We start from the raw sequence: 18,389 nt of genomic DNA, 5'->3' as shown, positions 1-18,389 counted from the left end.
GAAGGTGATGCTGACAGGACGTAAACTGTACCTGTTGCTAATCTCTTCAGAAGGGAATTAACTGAAATTGAACTGCGATTTTGTTCTTCCCTGACTTAAACTGAATCCTTTGTTCCAAGAACAAAAAAAATTCAAAAAGCCGAATCAAATAAAAAGGTTTTCAGAAGTCTGCAAACTTGAAACACGATATATGGTCTTGTGCTTTTACAAAACCTTATTCCTCAGGGTTCCCCAGGTTGGTCATAAAGAATTCACACGTAGGATAAGCTGGGGTGGCACTGCTGCTTCTGCGAATGTGGGGAGGACAGCTTTCGATTTATTGCAGTCAATTAATAACCGATTACCACGTATTTAGACCTTGTTATATTTTAAGTACTGTGCTACCTTCTTTGCAAACATTTATTTAATCCTTACAGAAACCCCGTGAGGTGGGCCTCATCTCTGCTTTACAGATGAGGAAGCAGGTCCAGAGTGGTTACTTGCCACCATAATGGGATTGATGATGGTGGACCACCCCAACAGCTCCTGCTCGCAACTGAATTTCAGCCTCAATAGCAAATGACCAAATTTAAATATCAAACATTAATCAAACTCTTAAGTTGTCTGTGGTAAAAAAAATACTGCAACACTTGTCCCCAGATACTACAGTTGAAGACAATTTGGACAAACCTACCTAACATACAAAGGTAAAAAGATGCTTAGGTGAGGGTCACATAAAAGCCAATGATATTCAATGATGTTCTCCCCTTTTTTGAAAGCAGAAAAATCACCCCAAATGCTTTGTAAGTCTTTTGTTAACTTTTGGTTTATTTTTTAATCCTGTAACAATATGAAACAGCTTAACTGCCTAACCAGTATCAGGCATAGTATGATCATGAAGGAAGACATATTCCCCACGCAAATCAGTTATCTACAAGCTACAGCCACTGCAGCAGCTCTACTTGGCCCTTTCTGGCTCTACATTCCTAATTTCTATCTCTAGAAGGTTTTCACAAAATATATTTTGAATCCAAAAATGAGACCAGAAATCCCGAGCAATTCAGGAGTCTTGACCTTCCTACACATCTACTCCTTGCACTGGCAGGAAAAAATAGGGGCATAAGCATAGGAAATAACTTAATAACTTTACAAAGCATCAGTCCCATTGGACGGACAAAGAGGGAGGATCCACACACACTACTGAGTCAGGAGGCAAAAGAAAACGGTCAAGACTGGAACTGAGGAATGTCCAATGGCAAACCGTCCCTGCACATCGGCTCTGACTCAGGGGGTTAATTACTAGAAAAAGAACCCAGGATCTGATCTGACCAGGAGTTATGTAATGAGAAAACTGAGGGGAAAAGACTATGGGTCAAAAATTTTTAAACAGAATTCAAGAATTCTACCTCTTAATCTGGCTTTGGCCACGACAACAGGATCATATCACTAGATTACCAAGATGGCTGAACATAAGACATACAAGAATGGCCAATCTCTGGACTGAGTGCCTCTATTTCATTTCTACTCTAGGTTGCAATTCTTCTTGGAGAGCAGAAACCTCATAGCACATTTCCTACAGTCTTACAGGAAATGTTTATGAGTCTGTCAAGAATAATAATCTTGAAAGAAAGAACTTTATATGATATCCCATAGAGCAGTCACCAGTCACGTGTGGCTAGTGAGTGCTTGGGAGGTAGTTAAAGCAACTGAGGAACCAGATTTTAAATTCCATTTCATCTCAATATAAATTTATTTAAATAGCCACATGTGGCTAGTGGCTATTGTATTAGACAATATAGTGCTAAATACTCTGAAAATCAATGTCCAGCAAATAAAAATGCATTTAAAAAACTGAGTCTTTTCTGTCTTAAGAGCCACAAAAACAGCCAGGAAATCACATTATTTGTTCAAAAAGAATCTTTCTCTGGATAAATCCCTGAGGCCAGTAATGAATTATTGCCACCCAATCAGGCAAGAGGAAACAGGGAAATTCAATGGCTAGCTCAGCTTCAAGCTCTCAGGTGCCCTTATTTCCCGGGTTTCTCTTTATGTTTGCCTTTGAAGCTATTCCAATCTTACCTTAATCAAAATACATTTCTCCTCCATCAGTGGCAGTGTCTCTCCCTGGGTGCATGTAATGAGCTGGGGATCAGGGCCTTCCCATCCTCTAACCTGGGAGGTTGACTCTTCCAGACATTATGGCAAACACACCGAAGAAACTCTGCAGTAACACCTTCATTATAATGGCCCAGTAAGAAAAGGGAAAATAAATAAATAAACAAATAGGCTTTGGGACTCAAGAGGAAGATGGATTTGGGACTGAAAAAGAAGAGATGAGGGCCATTTCCCCTGAACAGTTTTTCCAAGTCCACCCATGAGGAAAGTCTTCAACTTCGGGACACTTGAAAGACTTTTCTATGTGAATCTTCCGATGCTGATTAAGATAGGCACTTCTGCTGAAGCACTTCTCACAGTCAGTGCATTTGTAAGGTTTTTCTCCCATATGAGTCCTCCGGTGCCTGATAAGATTAAAGCTCTGACTGAAGCACTCGCCACAGTCAGGACACTTATAAGGTCTCTCTCCTGTGTGCGTCCTTTGGTGAATCACCAGGGTGGAACTCTGACTAAAAGTTTTCCAACACTCCGAACACCGGTAAGGTTTTTCTCCCGTATGCGTTCTCTGATGTCGAATGAGATGGGAGCTGAGACCAAAACGCTTTCCGCACTCACAACATCTGTATGGTTTCTCCCCTGGCTGAAGTCTGCATTCTTCCACCACACTGCAGTTCTGACTCAAGCTTTCTTCATATTCGGAACTTTCATAGGGCTTTTCTCCTGTGTGGGTTTTCCGGTGTGTAATTAGGTTTGAACTTCGACTGAAACTCTTCCCGCATTCCGTACACGGATACGGTTTTTCTCCCGTATGAATTCTCTGATGTTTTATTAGGGTCGAATTACAACCAAAGCTTTTTCCACACTCAGGACATCTGTAGGGCTTCTCACCTGTGTGTGTCCGCTGGTGGCGAATCAGGCTCGAACTCTGACTAAAACTCTTTCCACAGTCAGGGCACTTATAAGGTTTTTCTCCGGTGTGAATCCTCTGATGTTCTATTAGGACATAACTGTGGCTGAAGCATTTCCCACACACAGGACATTCATATGGTTTTTCACCGGTATGTGATCTGTGGTGCTGAATCAGGTGGGAGCTGCTACTAAAGCTTTTCCCGCACTCAGGACATTTATAGGGTTTCTCTCCTGTGTGGGTCCTCTCATGGATAATGAGATGGGAGGTATTGCTGAAGCTTTTCCCACATTCACCACACTGGTAGGGCTTCTCTCCTGTGTGAGTCCTCAGATGTTGAATCAGGTGAGAGCTGTTACTGAAGCATTTCCCACACTCAGAGCATTTATAAGGTTTTTCTCCTGAGTGGGACCTCTGGTGAATACGCAAATGAGAACTGTTACTGAAGCTTTTCCAACATTCAGAGCACTTGTAGGGTTTGTCTCTGAAGGTCGAGTTCTGCTGGGCAGAGGCACTGCAGTGTTCCCCTGGGTCCCAACTCCAGTGACTGGGTTTTTCATCTTTTCCTGTAGAGTTTCCCTGATTCTCTGACTTGCCATCATTCTCACAGGAATTGTTACACCAGATCTCATCTCCCTGCGACCATGTCAATGGAATTTCTTTTGTATTCTCATGCTCACAATTTTGCAGGCCATCTCTTTTAGACCATTTAGAGGCTCTCTCTTTCTCTGCCGTGGAGTTATTGTGTGGAGCAGTTTCCAAATTATTCTTACTTTCATCTCCTGTAAGAATAAACAAATATTCTAAACATATTCCCTAATCTCTACGTGGGGAAGGAAATTCTGAATTGCAGTGGAAGGGAGGGAATAACAAAGTAAAACCTCATAAATTCTTTTATATTAAAAAAAAGTGTTTAAAGCTGGTTTTACTTTTTCTACTCTAAGTGTTCATGAGAAGCATGTGAATTTTTTGGGTTTAATGAAGTATTTGAACAGATGTCAGCAATTACCAAGGGGGGATTACTGATCTAAAAACTTCATTAAACTTTATTCTGGAAGACTTAAAAGAAATAAAGGGATCTGAGTAAGGGAGAAACTGAATAAGCCACATGCTAAGGTGAAAACTTGACAACACTTTAGTTAAAATCTGAAAAAATATAGAAATAACTATGATACCCACTATTTATTAAGAACAATGGCTTGGCATATAGTTATTAATCCTAAAAAATATGAGACAGATATTCATTTTTCTTAAAGATGAGAAAACAGGTTGTAAAAGGTAACATAGCTTGTAAGCAACAGAGCAGGAATCAAATTAAAGTTTGTCCCATTCAAATGCCGTTCTTTGTACACACTCTGTAGCACTCTATGGCACATCTTACATTGAATTTCCAATGGATTCAGGTCATCTTCTTGATCCCTCACCTGTAAAAGGGCTTTTCAAACTCTCCCTCTCCTTGCAGCCACTAGAATCTGAGACCAACAGCTTTTGCTCTTGCTCCATCAGTGGTCACACCCAGGGTAGGGATCAGAAATCCTGTGGAAGGAAACAGGTTATGCTTGCAGGCATCTGCTAAAAATGTCCTTTTTCCTTCTTTCCCAACCATTGCAACATAACAACCCTAGGCACAGAATGTTCTGTGCACCAGACTGAAAAAAAGAAACATGGTCTTTAGAAGGTTTTTTTTTTTGGGGGGGGGGGGAGTGGGGGATCTTATCTCAGATGCAAGTGTTTCAAATTAAGTTTAACCCAATTTACTTTTTCTAAGGAAATGCCAATAAAAAAATTAAATCTTCACACTGAAGTCTGAGGATCAAGCTTCAAAAACAGAATGAATACTAATACTCATTGTCCACTCAAGAGTTTAGAAACACTTTTAATTGAAAACAGGAAGGTTTTTTTGGAAAAGGTAACAATAACAAGACTTCAAAAAATAAATATACAGGTATAGGAAGCAGTTAAAGAGAAAGCACCCTGTTCAGAAAGAATAAGCTGGCCCTTGACAGAAGGATGAAACATTGAAGTTCAATTTCAAAAGAAAGTTAGAATTTATATAATCAGTAAAGAAAGAAAAGAAAAGAAAAGAAAAGAAAAGAAAAGAAAAGAAAAGAAAAGAAAAGAAAAAAGAAAAAAACATAGGACAAAGCAGGGCTAGAATAATTATAGCCAATAACCCCTAAATCTAAAAGGGAAGCTAATGAGGGAGTTCTTCCTTGCCTCTTACTTTCTCAGTCTATTATAATCACCATATTCCTTTTAGCCTAAACTTTATCTTCTGGAGTCAACTATGATTCTTGACCTACTTTAAGGGACTCATCTATCACTGGAAGGCAGGCATAAATAGACTTGCAATCCATTTCGGGATATAAAGAACAGCATGATTTGGGAAAAATAAGAGCCTAAAATAAGGATGTACAAAGACACACGTGGAAAACAAACAAAAAATTTGTTTTTGGAGGAGTATAAAAAGGTATAATTTTCACCTTATTATTGCCTATTATGCGCCAGGAAGTGAGCTAATACTTTACACATAATATTTCTCATATAATTTTCACAATAGCCCTTGGAGATCTATAAACAATTACCAGCATGTTATTACAGATGAACAAACAAGACATTAAGAAACTTTCCCAAGGTCACACAACCAGAAAGGGCTAGAGCAGAATTCAGTCCCAAGTCTGTTTGGATACTGACTTTCACACTCGTATCTATTATGGTAAGGCAGAGCAGGGGACAGAGCTGGGCATAACCCCAAACTGCAAATGAATCTCAAAGAGGACCTTTATTCTAGAAAACATTTACTGGATTAAAAAAGATTTACATCTATCGACCTGATACCAAAAGGAGCTGGCATTCCCTAAGCACCTCAGCAACTAGGGATTTGTTACAGGAAAAGGTGAAACTAGTCTAAATTACAAATAACCCTACCGTTTGAGCGAGGTGAAGGGGGGAACCCACACACCTAAAAGGAAAAAAAGGGGGGGATTGTTCATTTGGAGTAATATGTTTTGCTGTCTATCTATTTCATCAAAGTCTTTACAAACGAAGTAAAAGTCCGGGTAACAGAGACCCGTGTAGCATTTTCCCTGCTAAGAAACTATTTACTTTGGTAGTAGGGGGCCCTCAGAAACACTGGCTCAGCAAACCGGTAGCAAACTCAGGCCATAAATGGTATTACAAGGCTGTTCCTTAGATGTCACTCCACAGAAATGGGCTGTTTTCACTGTCCTAGAGCCGAGGTGCTTAGGATGGGGCCGTGCTTTGGATTAGAAAGTCTTCCAAAGAAAATGCACTGCCTGAAGCTTAGCTGTAGGAACCGTTAGCAGGGGGCAGAGGCTGGGGTGCACTGCAGGGTGAAGTTCCAGGAGACCAGATCGTCTCCAGCCCACAAGCTCCTTTAAGGGACCCGCCAGGCAAGGGAGGCGAGGGTAGCGCGATGGCCGGGGCGGCGGGAGACCCTGGGCCTCGGCCCCTCGCAGCCGCGGGATCCCTCTCCGGGCACACACTGCAGCCTGGGTAGTGCAGTGGCCACTCCTCCAGCCCGCAGCCCTTGGCTCCCTTCCCCCCGAGAAGGAACTCACTGTTCCGGGGGCCACGCACGAGGCGCCCAGCACCCCAGCAGGCCCAGCGGTCCCGGAGCAAGAAGCCCCGAGCTCCTTCTGACCCCACCAACCCAGGGTCCTAAACTCCCCAGACCGGAAGACAGAAACAGGAAGTCACCCTAGCCCCTCCCCACTCCCCCGGCCGGCTGAGCCGGAGCCTCTCTAGGAAGCAGGGATGGCCAGGTCTCGTTGGTCTTAACCCTTAGGATCCCGGGCCAGAAAGGGAGTGCTGGTGGATCTCCTTCCCTCGCGCTGTCTGTCGTCTGTCCACTTGATTCTCGCTCCTCACACTTGTCAGGCGCCTTATAATAGGGGCCCGATTGGAGCGAATACTTTCCCTTGCCATCAGGGCATCAACGGCTTTTTCATCATCAGTACAAGAAAAATGAATCGAGCATTTGCTAAACTCCTGTTGTTTCCGTGGCCACCGCTGTGAACAGGGATGTATGTTTAGCTGTGAAACAGTTGAACAGCTGAGGCATCCACCCACGCACAAAACAATTAGTTAACAAGGCGCCGTTATTAATAACACCCGGAGAAGCTCCTAAACTCTGGTCTTTTACTACAGAGAAAATGGAAGGCAATCCCTTCATCTCCCCCCGTATCAAGCCTACAAATCTACTTAGGTCTGCGCCCTGGCCACTCTCTTCCCTCCTGTTACAACGGAGGATTGATCCACATTTAAAAGGAGTCCTTTACTGCTGCTCACTTTTCTTCCCACTCTTACACTAACAACTAACCTCTCAATTCTACCACTGCCATCCAAAAATAGTTCTTCGGCTTTTTTTTCCCCTCACAATGTTTCCATTTTATGACTTCCCGCTGACGTTTTAACTCATTTCTCCTGCCTCAAAAGCAATAAATCACTAAGATCACCATTGACTTCTGTGTTGGTATCTGTCAGTTCCCAAGTCCTCTTTGGGGAGTTTTGAGACTGCTGAGAATTCCTTTCTTCTAGAAACACTTTCATTTTAGCAGAGCTTTGTTAATCTTTAGTTAACTTTTGCCCTAGATTATATGCTCATCATTAAAATAAATGAGGACTTTCAGAAAACAACATGAACATAAGACATCAGTGTAATTTTTTTTTTTTTTTTGTAGATTTATTTATTTGAAAGAGAGAGTGTGCACTGGAACAAGGTGTAGAGGGGCAGAGGGAGAGAGAAAGAAGCAAACTCCCCCCTGAGTACGGAGCCCAGCTTGGGGCCCGTTCCCAGGATCCTGAGATCACGACCTCGGCCAAAACCAAGAGTTCACTGGTCAACCAACAGAGCCACCCAGGCACCCGAAGATATTGGTGTATCTTATATAGGCTGATAATAGAAACATTCTTTTAAAGTGACACCACATTATCCTCATTGTCGTCCAACATCTTTAGCAGTCCTGATAGTCTCTTTTGCAAGCCTGGTCTTCTCTAAATGTTGAGGTTCCTCAACGGCATCCCAGGACCTCTTTCTTATCCTGAAATGTCCTCTGTCTGGGCAACCTCACTCACTTTCACATTTTAAAATGCCACCAGTGCAGACAACTCGCAAATTTATATCTCCAGCCCAGGCTACATTTCTGAGCTCTTCACTCTTATCACCAATGGTCTACTTGACATCTCATCTTAGAGGTCTCAGGAACACCTCAAAATCAAAATGTCAGAAGTCAAAATCTTCTCTCTCACTTTCTTCTCCCGTATAGACATACGAACACAAAATAAACCTGTTCCTCTTCCACTATTCTCTCCCAACCATCCATCCAGTTCTAAAGAAGCCTAGAAGTCCTTTCTGTCACCTCCCTTTTCCCTCCCCTCCCTATATAATCCATAAGCCTCATCCGTTGTGTACTTCACACAGAATTCTCAAATTCAGATGCTTCTCCCAACCACCTGGGCCACCCTAAATTCAGACAACTATCACCCTCACCTGAAGAATTTCAGTAGCACACTAACAATGCCCATCGTTGCCCCTTCTCCTCATCCAATCTCCTCAATGAGTCCAGAGTGACCTTTTTCAATGATAAATTTGAACCTCTCACCTTTCTTCATCTAGTCAAAGCCTATCCTACCTTCAGACTCCAGCTCACTTTACATCACTTCCTCACAAAAGCTTTCCACACCCTTCCTGACAGGGTCAAATCCCTGTTGACTGCCCTTCTAGCACCATGTTTCTCTCCAGAGTAGCCTATCTTATGACTGCAACTTTATATTTGTTTGCATGATTGCTATTTTATTTTGCCTCCCCAAACAAATGTCAAGCTCATGAGGGCAGAGTTCATCCCTGTTTTTGCTCACTCTTCTACCTTAGAACCTAGCACACTTTCTGACTCTAACAAATATTTGTTGAGAGCCTCCTATGTGCCTGTTACTGTATATTCTTAGGCACTGAGGATGTAACAATACACAAAATAGTGTGGGGGAGACCATCAATGAGCAACACAACTGATGTCTATCTCTCTCTCTCTCTCTCTCTCTCTCTCGCATGCTGAGGAAGGTGTACTATTTTAGTTAAAGTGGTCGTGAATGTTCTCTCAGATGAGGAGATATTTCAGCAGAAATCGGAAGGAAGAGAAAATAAGAACCATACAGTTATCTAAGGGAGGAACAATTAAGACAGAGGAACAGTAAAGGAAAAGAACTTGAGATGGGAATGTGCTTAACGTGCTCAAGAAACAGTAAGGAGCAAAATAAGTGAGATGAACCATGGTAGGAAATAGGGCAGAGAAGTCAGACCCCATAGTCCATGACTGATGGACACGGAAATGTGTCACTCAGATTCCCTTTTAAGAAAAGATTTATTGGGGCACCTGGGTGGCCCAGTCAGTTAAGCGTCCAACTCTTGATTTCAGTTCAGGTCATGATCTCAGGGTTGTGAGATTGAGCCCCGCATCAGGCTCTGCGCTGGGCGTGGAGCCTCCTTAAGATTCTCTCTTTCCCTCTGCCTCTGCCCTTTCTCTCTCTCTCCCCCGCCCTCTAATAGATAAATGAAAGAAAGAAAGAAAGAAAGAAAGAAAGAAAGAAAGAAAGAAAGAAAGAAAGAAAGAAAGGGAGAAAGAGAAAGAAAGAAAGAAAGAAAGAAAGAAAGAAAGAAAGAAAGAAAGAAAGAAAGAAAGAAAGAAAGAAAGAAAAGGCTTGCTGCCCAACTTCCGGGAGTGCTCTGACCAGAGAGCTCTCAGCTGTCAGCCCCCCTCAGGGATTGCCTTAGCTGCAGAGAAGAGATTCTCCCAAAGTCACACTCTTCCTGGGCAGTCCACAACAATGACTGATCGAGGCAGAAGTATAAAACCTGGACCTTGCACCCAAAGCAGACAACTCTTATGAACAATTTCAGCTCCTAAGTTCTCGGTGGGGTGGGTAGAAGCAGCTGTGGTCAGTGCCCCCCCAAGTCAGTAGGCGAACCTCTCCTTCTGCTCAGGCCTGGGTTCTTGCCCTCCCTTCCACATCTGAGACTGGGTTCAAGAATGAATACATGAGTGAATTTGCTCATCAGATTGTCTTATATTGTAGTAGGCTGGGTAGGTATCTGACCCCCAGGGTAGCAGGTGAGCCGAGCACAGAATCCTGTCTCGTTCTTACATTCGAAGCACAGAGGACATAGTAGGAGCCACCAGATACTGAATGCTTTAATAAACTCCTAGGCTGAAAGGTCTGGAAGGTAACGGGGCATATTCCTGTCGTGAAGCTGGGAAAATTCATCAAGTCCTTCTATTCCTCCTTCCATTTCCCTTGTTTCTTTTGTTCTTTCGTGCACTTATTCAACCAATATTTAGTGTCACCAGCTGTTGACTTCCTGAGAGGGCCCCCCTGCGTGGGAACTGGGCTGGCTTGCCCTCGCCCCTGGCTGGCTGATGCAGGGCACTAGCAGAGGGGGCTTCTGCCCGTCCCCGGCCGTGGCTGTTTCCAGGCATCGGCGTCACTGAGAGTAACAGTTGCAACTGTCTTTACAGGGCTTCTCTGGGAGTGTTTTCAGCCTCACAGTACAGACTACCTTACTCACAATTGTTTAAACAATAAGGACTTTATTATTCACTTAGAAATGTCTAAAGGAGGCAGCACTGGGATAGATTGAGCTGCCCAAAAATTCTCCTGTGTCTAGGAGAGCAAGGGGCTTGGCACTTGCTGTCAACTGAATTACGTCCCCTCAAAATTCGTATGTCAAAGCCTTAACCTTCAATGTGATGGTATTTGGCCACAGGGCCTTGGGGAAGCAATTACGTTTAGAGGTGGTCATGAGAGCGGGGCCCTCATAGTGGGATTATTAGCACTCTGACAAGAGTGGACAACAAAGATCTTACTCTGTCTCTCCACCATGGGAGGACACAGGCAGAAGGCAGCCATCCACAAGCCAGGGAGAGAGGTCTCACCGGAAGCCCACCATGCTGGCACCCTGATCTGACTTCCAGGCTCCAGAACTCTGAGAACATAAAAGTCTGTCATTTAAGCCACCCCAGCCTGTGGCGTTTTGTTATGGCCTTCTGTCACTTGAGCTGACCAATACAGTACCGAGCTGACGAGCTGACAATGCGATCAGAACAGCTTGCAGGAAATGGTCAGTTGTCAGGTTTTATTCTCTGCAGGGATATTTGCGTTTCAAAAGAGAAGGGGGTTAGAACAATGGCATCCCTAATGGGCAGGTGTGCAAAGCCATGTGGTGAGGGGCGGTGTGGTCTCCTAATCAGCACATTCTTTGCCTCACGTACAAGATTTAAGGCCCTTTACAAAGAAATTGGATTTCTCTAAGCCTCAGTAACTTGCCGTGTGGTGATACCCACCTTCCCCAGAGTTTCTGAGGCTTATTTTGATGACTTTCAGTGCTGGGCTTTCGGGTCCTGTCAGCAGATCTCTGGCTCCTTTTCTTCTCTTCATCATCCCGCCTTTCCAATTCTCCCTCTATTACTTGGCCTGGGGGTGTATACAGAGAATTGTTCCTGCAACAATCACTAATCCACGGACCTTTGCACCTGATTCAACGCCTCCAGGGTGCAGAGAGCAGAGACTTGGCTCAGCGAGAAAGTATGGACTGGCACAGAGCACCAAGAAGTCCAGGAGCTGGGATGCCTGAGTAGCTCGGTCTGTTAAGCGTCTGCCTTTGTCTCAGGTCATTACCCAGGGTCCTGGGATTGAGTCCCACTTCTGGCTCCTTGCTCAGCGGGAAGCCTGCTTCTCCCTCTGCTTCCGGCTCCCCCTGCTTGTGTGCAATCTCTCTCTCTCTTACAAATGAATAAATAAAATCTTAAAAGAAGAAGAAGAAGAAGGGGAAGAAGAGGAGGAAGAAGAGGAAGTCATCAAAGAGCCATCCGGCCATCGTCCCTGACGCAGAGGATTACCTGGGTTGAAACTGATACCGAGGAGATCCTAACATCTTTTTAGAAGGTGGGTGGGTGACTGGGTGTGGAGGTTGGGAGGGGAAAGAAATGTCCAGGATGGTTGGATTCTGGTGCTAAGGAAAGGCGACGGGGTCAGCAGGGCCGAGCCTAGATGGCGCCTCTCTCATAAGAGCACTGGAGGGCTCTTTCCTTCTTCCTAGTAAAGGCTCACGATTCTAAACTGTGTCAGCAGGTGGCCCCAGAGGCAGCTGTTTGGAGAGATTGTCACCAAATATAAGCAACTCTGAGGAGGGACTGAATGCTGTACAATCTTGGAGTCTTGATGCAAACACGAAGTGGTATTTGTACCAATTAGGTTTAACCAGAATAAACCTGAGTGTAATGGAGGATTATGAGGATTGTGGATTCTCTCTAATGTGAGCCATTTGGAATTAATTAGCATAGAGGAAGAGAGACTATTGTCCCCAGGGCCAAATACCACTCTCTAGAATGTTAGGGGTCATTTTTCCTCCTTGGCCGCAGACTTTCTTTAAGGTTAGCTGTCTTCAAACGTCCTCATCTTGGCACCCGCCCTGTGGTAAGCCAATCTTCCTCCAGAAGCCTAAAACTCAAGGCTAGGCAGACCTCATTCCTGGCTAGACAGGTGAATTCTGGTTCTTGGGGCCAGGTCTAGTTCTCCAAGTCACAGAGCCGGCGAAACCTACAAAACTGGCCTCAAGTTATACCAGAACCTAGAAAAGGAAGATGCCCTTTGGAAATTTGAGGTTTGGTAGGGGTGTTGAGGAAGAATGAAGAGCTGCAGAAATATCTATATATTTTTATTGTCTTTCAACAATATTAAATCAAATGATAGCATGTATGGAAGGTTCATACTTCTCAGCCTGGCACTGTAACAACTCAGTACATGGGCTACTGTTAATATGGAAATCACATGCAAAAGGACTTCCTGGTTAATGTGTTTCATATCATAACTGCAGCTTGGCAGGGGGTCATGCTCTATTTTCTTCTTTTCTTTTAAAGAATTTATTTGAGAGAGAAAGACAGAGAGAAAGAGTGGGGTGGAGGGGCAGAGGGAGAAGGAGAGAGAGAATCCCAAGCCGACTCTGCACTGAGCATGGAGCTTGATGAGGGGCTCGATCTCACGACCCTGAGAGCATGACCTGAGCCAAAATCAAGAGTTGGACTCTGGGGCGCCTGGGCGGCTCAGTCAGTTGAGCATCTGCCTTTGGCTCAGGTCATGATCCCAGGGTCCTGGGATCGAGTTCCTCATCGGGCTCCTTGCTCAGCAGGGAGCCTGCTTCTCCCTCTTCTCCTCACTCGTGTGCTCTCTTACTATCTCTGTCTCTCTCTCTCTCTCTCTCTCTCTCAACTAGTAATCTAATCTAATAAATAAAATCTTTAATAAAAAAAAAAAGAGACGGGTGCTTAATTGACTGAGCCACCCAGGCACCCCTGTATTTTCTTCTTTTATCTAGAACTCATCTTTCAGTTCCCATGAGTCTCTTCTTCCCTCTAAATTTCTCATTAAATCCTTTTTACATTAGATCTCAGAACAGAAAGTGACTGATTTTTATGATACTCATTTGTGAAAAATGTATTCCATCGAGGCAGGCAATATATAAATAACAGCTTTGAGTCTATCTGCCCGTCCCTGATCGCATATTGCTTTGGGCTGGCATGCTCGGAGAGAGACGGTATTATCAGCTTCACCTAATGATATAACTAATGCATTGGGTTTCCACTGGAGTCAGTTAAGAAAGCACTTTTCTCCGAGAACCATCTTAGCTGTGATCAAAAAATGATAGCCAAAATTAACAGGCAAACAGGCCTTTGAAAGTATTTGAAGTGAATGTGGAAATTCTCAAGGTTGTAGAACATTACAACAGGAAGTCTTCTTAGAGTTCTAGGACACATTTGAGAATATGTGGGACTTTTTGATTATCTTTGGGTCCCTTTGGCTAATACTACCAGTAGTTAGTGGGCAAATGCTACATACTGAATGGGTCCCCCCAGGTTTCAGGTATGAAGTCCTAACCCCACAATGTGACCGTATTTGGAAATGTATTTCCTTTAAGGGACTTTAAGGGCCTTCAAGGAAGTAATTCAGGTTACATGAGGTCGTATGAATGGGGCCCTAATCCAATAGGACTGATTACTTTTTAAGTTTTAAGTAATTGATTTACTTATTTATTTATTTATCTGAGAGAGAGAGAGAGAGCACAAGCAGGAGGAGAAGCAGGCAGAGGGAGAGAGAGAAGCAGGCTCACCACTGAGCAGGGAGCCCGACTCGGGACTCGATCCCAGGACCTTGAGATCATGAGTAGAGCCAAAGGCAGATGCTTCACTGACTGAGCCACCCAGGCATCCCTCTTTTAAATTTTTCATGTGCTTATGTGCAGTTTACCTTTTGTCTCAGTTCACCTGAGCTATTTATCTGCTTGGGGGAACATCATTTGATACTGAGGGACTGCGAAGAGACAGACGAGGGTAATGCTGAGCGGTTGACATTCAAAAATGACATTTTGCTGCAAGACAATCTGGCATTCTTTGCCAAGCTCTTGCCTTGAGAGATTATTTAAAGTCCTTTCACATATGAAGGGTTTGCTTTGGGGCTCAAAGAGTTTTTCCTATGGGGGTTCCCGAAAGAAGACAAAGCCCTTTGGCTGAGGGTGGAGAGCTTTAGACTGAGAAAAGTAGTACTGGGAGCGGGAAGCTAGTGCCCCCTCCGTTCCCTGGCCGCCCTGTCTAGAACTTGTACCCCAGTCACTTATGGTTACCTGACACTCTGTTTTATACTTGTTTGTTTCTTTGTTCATTGTCTTTCTCTCTGACTAGCGTGTCCATTCTATGAGGCAGTGCTTTGCCTATGTAATCACGGCTATATTCCACGCATCTAAAACAGTACCTGGTAGTTCAAGAAATATTTACTGAATGAATGAATGAGTTTTCTTTTTTCTTCATCTCCCTTCCACATCTAAAGAAGTAGGAGAAAGAGAAATAATTTAATTTGAGAGGATATCTTTAAAACTTTGGAACTGATTCACTGGATCTCCTCTACTTGCAGAGGAAACCCTAAGAACTGGCTTCATAAATTCACATCCTGGAAGATCTGAGGACAGGCCCATTTCTGACTCACTACTGCTCATTGTTCTGCAAAATCCAAGTGTGCTTCCTTTGAATTCCTTCTCAGAGTTTATGGTGTGACAAATGATATCTCAAATGGCCTTGGGCCACTCATTGGTCAGAAAGTGCATAGAGAAAATAGAGCTGATGCCCTGGGTGCCTGCCTGTTTCTGGCCAGCAAACCTAGGACGCTGTTGCATGGACAGTGGCGACCCCTTCTCCGTCATCGGTTTAATGGGCACTGGGGCTCAGAGGAGCTACCCAAAGAAACATGCCATGTCACTGAAGGAAGTCATACCTCCTTGACCATCATCTCTGTGGGAAGTGGATATGGGTGAGAAGGTGAAGACAGGATTCTGCATTAGAAAACAAAGCTAGCGGGAAATCCAGTGCGTTCAGGTCACGGGGATTTAGCAATCCTCACTGGGACTTTTCTTTGCCACGAAACAATAAATGTCCAAGGAAACACTAGGTTGAGTGACCAAGAATGTGCGTCTTCACAAAGGATCAGGACCATCAAGTTCTTTGTTTATCAGGATCCAGAAAGATCAATCACATTCCTTTGAGATAAATTACACAGTGACTCTTGACTAGAGTGGGAAAGGGAAGGAGGGAGAAAGAATCCACAAAGAGCGTGGCACTTGGCAATAGGACATCTGTATACTATCAAGTTCAAGTTCAACAAGTCATTTGTTACTTGTGACAGCCTCTATTCTAAAATGGGGTCTCATCTAGTATTTTGCTGTTTCCTTATTACAGAATTAACAGAATTTTAAAGCTAGCTGGGAAATAGAGCTGTCATCCAACCTTCTTTTGTGGATGAAAAACTGAGAAGCAGAAACATTAAGTAACTCAGATGGATTAACTTGCAGCCCATGTGTGATTTATGTCTTTACTTCATAGTAGAAAACAAATATGTATTTTATGAAAGGAAAATTTCTCTGTCTGCTTTCAGGGGACTAATTAATGTAGTTACGTAATATTTCAATTAACTTGGAAGGATAAATAGGTCGCTGTAACACCAATGTGACAGACATTTTTCAACACTTATAAATGTTACTGGCTTTAGAAACTTAACCATTGTTGAAATTTCTTTGCTATGAAAGCATTTTGCTAATAAATACATATATTGGGTAAATACAGAGACTAAAATTAAACAATGTCACTGTTCTCACTATAAGCTAAGGAGCCTAATATATATCTGGGAGTATTTGTGCCCTGTGGTGTCCACCTGTCATGGAATTTTCCAGAATATTTTCAGGTTAATGTATTTTTATTCCTTTTCATGGATGTTACTTATAAAATGTGTGACATGTAATTTAATTTTTATATTTTGTATGACTTTTCCATAAATAAATTTTTAAGTTAGGGGGAAAAAAAGAATAAAATGGAGTCTCTTCAACTGCAAAATAGGAAAAACCTTCTAGCAAGCTATTAAATTATAATAAGAAATAATGGGCTCTTAATCTATATTGTCATCATAAAAAGAACATTTATCTGCTGAGTGGTGCAAAGTTGACCAAGTACTTTCCCACCAATATGCCACTTATTCCTCGCCACATGTCTGTGAAAAGAATAGAGCAGGACCCATGAGCATTTTGAAGACAGGAAAACTGAGGGTCCGAGAGGGGAAGTGAGTTGCCTAAGCCCATAGAGCCAGTGGTGGAATTGGGTTTTTTATTTTTATTTTTTTAAAGATTTATTTAGAGAAAGAGAGCATGCGAGTGATGGGGGGGCACAGAGGGAGAGGAAGACAAGCAGACTACCCGCTGAGTGGGGACCCAGTGCAGGGCCAGATCGTAGGACCCTAAGACTATGACTGAGCCAAAATCAAGATTCAGATGTCCAACTAACTGAGCCACCCGGGCGCCGCTGGAGTTGGGTTTTTTAAAGCCCTGGTCTTCCAGCCCCCACTCTCAATATGTCTTGCACTACATTTGAATTCAGCGCTCCATGGTGGGTCACCAATAGAGTGAGCATGAGATTTATCACCCAAACCAGGACACTTTGGAGAGTGAAAGAGGCTCTGTGAATAATTATTCTGAGATAATAACTGGAAACCAGGACCGTCTCAAGGATACTTGGATGAACAGTTGCCTTAATCATGGGCAGAAGTGGAGGTGATGGGCGCCCTGTCCTCTACACTGCCCTACTCCTCTTTCTTCAGCAGAAGACATCAATCTTCTCTTTTTTTTGGAAAGTGAGTGACTTTTCAGTCCTGAGCAGCACAGTTCAATAAACAGACTGGTTGGGTCAAGTAACGAGGAGCCAGTTCTCTACTTTGGGCCACCATGTTTGATCAATTTGGACCCCAAAGCTCAGGAAATATGGCCAGTACTTGGAAGATGCAATCAAGAGTAAAAGAAGGAGGGATGTCTGGCTGGCTCAGTTGAGGAAGCGTGCAACTCTTGATGTTGGGGTTGTGAGTTTGAGCCCCACATAGGGTGTAGAGATTACTTAAAAATAAAATCCTTAAAAAAAAAAAAAAAAAGAGGGGCACCTGGGTGGCTCAGTTTATTAAGTGCTGCCTTCAGCTCAGGACCCTGGGATCAAGCCCCACGTTGGGCTCCCTGCTTAGTGGAGAGCCTGCTTCTCCCTCTCCCTCTGCCCCTTCCCCCCACTCATTTTCTCTCTCTCTCTCTCTTGCTCTTGCTCACTGTTACTCTAACTCTAATAAATAAATAAAATCTTTAAAAAAAAAGAATAAAGGAAGGAAAGATGAAGTGGCTTCTGTAGGACGGAGAGTAGGAGGCTGATGAGAACAGTCAGGAAGGACAATTGGGCAACTCATGATCCGACAGCTGGGTGGCAAGCTGCTTGGGTGTTACCAGTGTCCATGTGTTTCTGCTGGGGAAGGCAGATTCTTTCACGGGGGTAAGGCCATGAGGCTTCCTAGAAGGGTAGAGTCTGCCCCATCCGGCTGGCTTGATTATTTGTTTCCTGGTCCCTGTGAATATCTCAGTGGTCCCTGTGATACCTGTTATGGCAAGAGCTTGCTTCGGGATAGAGTTACTTATGCAAAAGTGCATGATAACAATGAAGAGTAATTATATTTCTAATAATAGCACATTTCTTTTGCAGAATGCATTTATCATTTTTAATGTTTTTACCACTGTCCTGAGTTCATATATGTAAAGTTATTAAATCAGTACCTGCCATGTAAGAAGTGTTAATGTGTTTTCTATTATTATTTTGATTTCATTTGATTCTCAAAAACACCCTACAAGCTCAAACAGATATGACAGAAAAGAAAACGAAGCATGCTTTGCCTCGGTTTATTTTCCATTGCTAACCAGCCTATCTATTTCAACAGCATGACGCTGGTTAGAATTCTTTGAGTTCCGCTAAGAACA

The 18,389-nt window shown here is 43.4% G+C and overlaps 1 protein-coding gene across 2 annotated transcripts; it reads right to left on the bottom strand.

Annotated features, from left to right (window-relative positions):
* Positions 1–789: 789 nt before the first annotated feature.
* ZNF572 (zinc finger protein 572) lies at positions 790–6,724 on the bottom strand. Of its 2 annotated transcripts, XM_057307869.1 has the most exons (4): positions 6,583–6,723; positions 5,930–5,963; positions 4,426–4,537; positions 790–3,783 (listed from the first exon to the last, which is right to left on the bottom strand). In XM_057307869.1, the coding sequence occupies exons 3-4, from the start codon at positions 4,502–4,504 to the stop codon at positions 2,276–2,278; spliced, it is 1,587 nt and encodes a 528-aa protein (XP_057163852.1). In that variant the 5' UTR covers positions 4,505–4,537; positions 5,930–5,963; positions 6,583–6,723; the 3' UTR covers positions 790–2,275. The 2 variants fall into 2 exon arrangements, with proteins under 2 accessions (XP_057163852.1, XP_026351212.2); XM_026495427.4 differs by lacking the exon at positions 5,930–5,963 and having other exon boundaries at positions 6,583–6,724.
* Positions 6,725–18,389: the final 11,665 nt, after the last annotated feature.

Source organism: Ursus arctos, unplaced genomic scaffold (genome assembly GCF_023065955.2).
Source record: "Ursus arctos isolate Adak ecotype North America unplaced genomic scaffold, UrsArc2.0 scaffold_6, whole genome shotgun sequence".
NCBI classification, from domain to species: domain Eukaryota; kingdom Metazoa; phylum Chordata; class Mammalia; order Carnivora; family Ursidae; genus Ursus; species Ursus arctos.
Note: the sequence above shows the minus strand (reverse complement) of the source record. Positions and strands in the feature narration are given on the sequence as shown.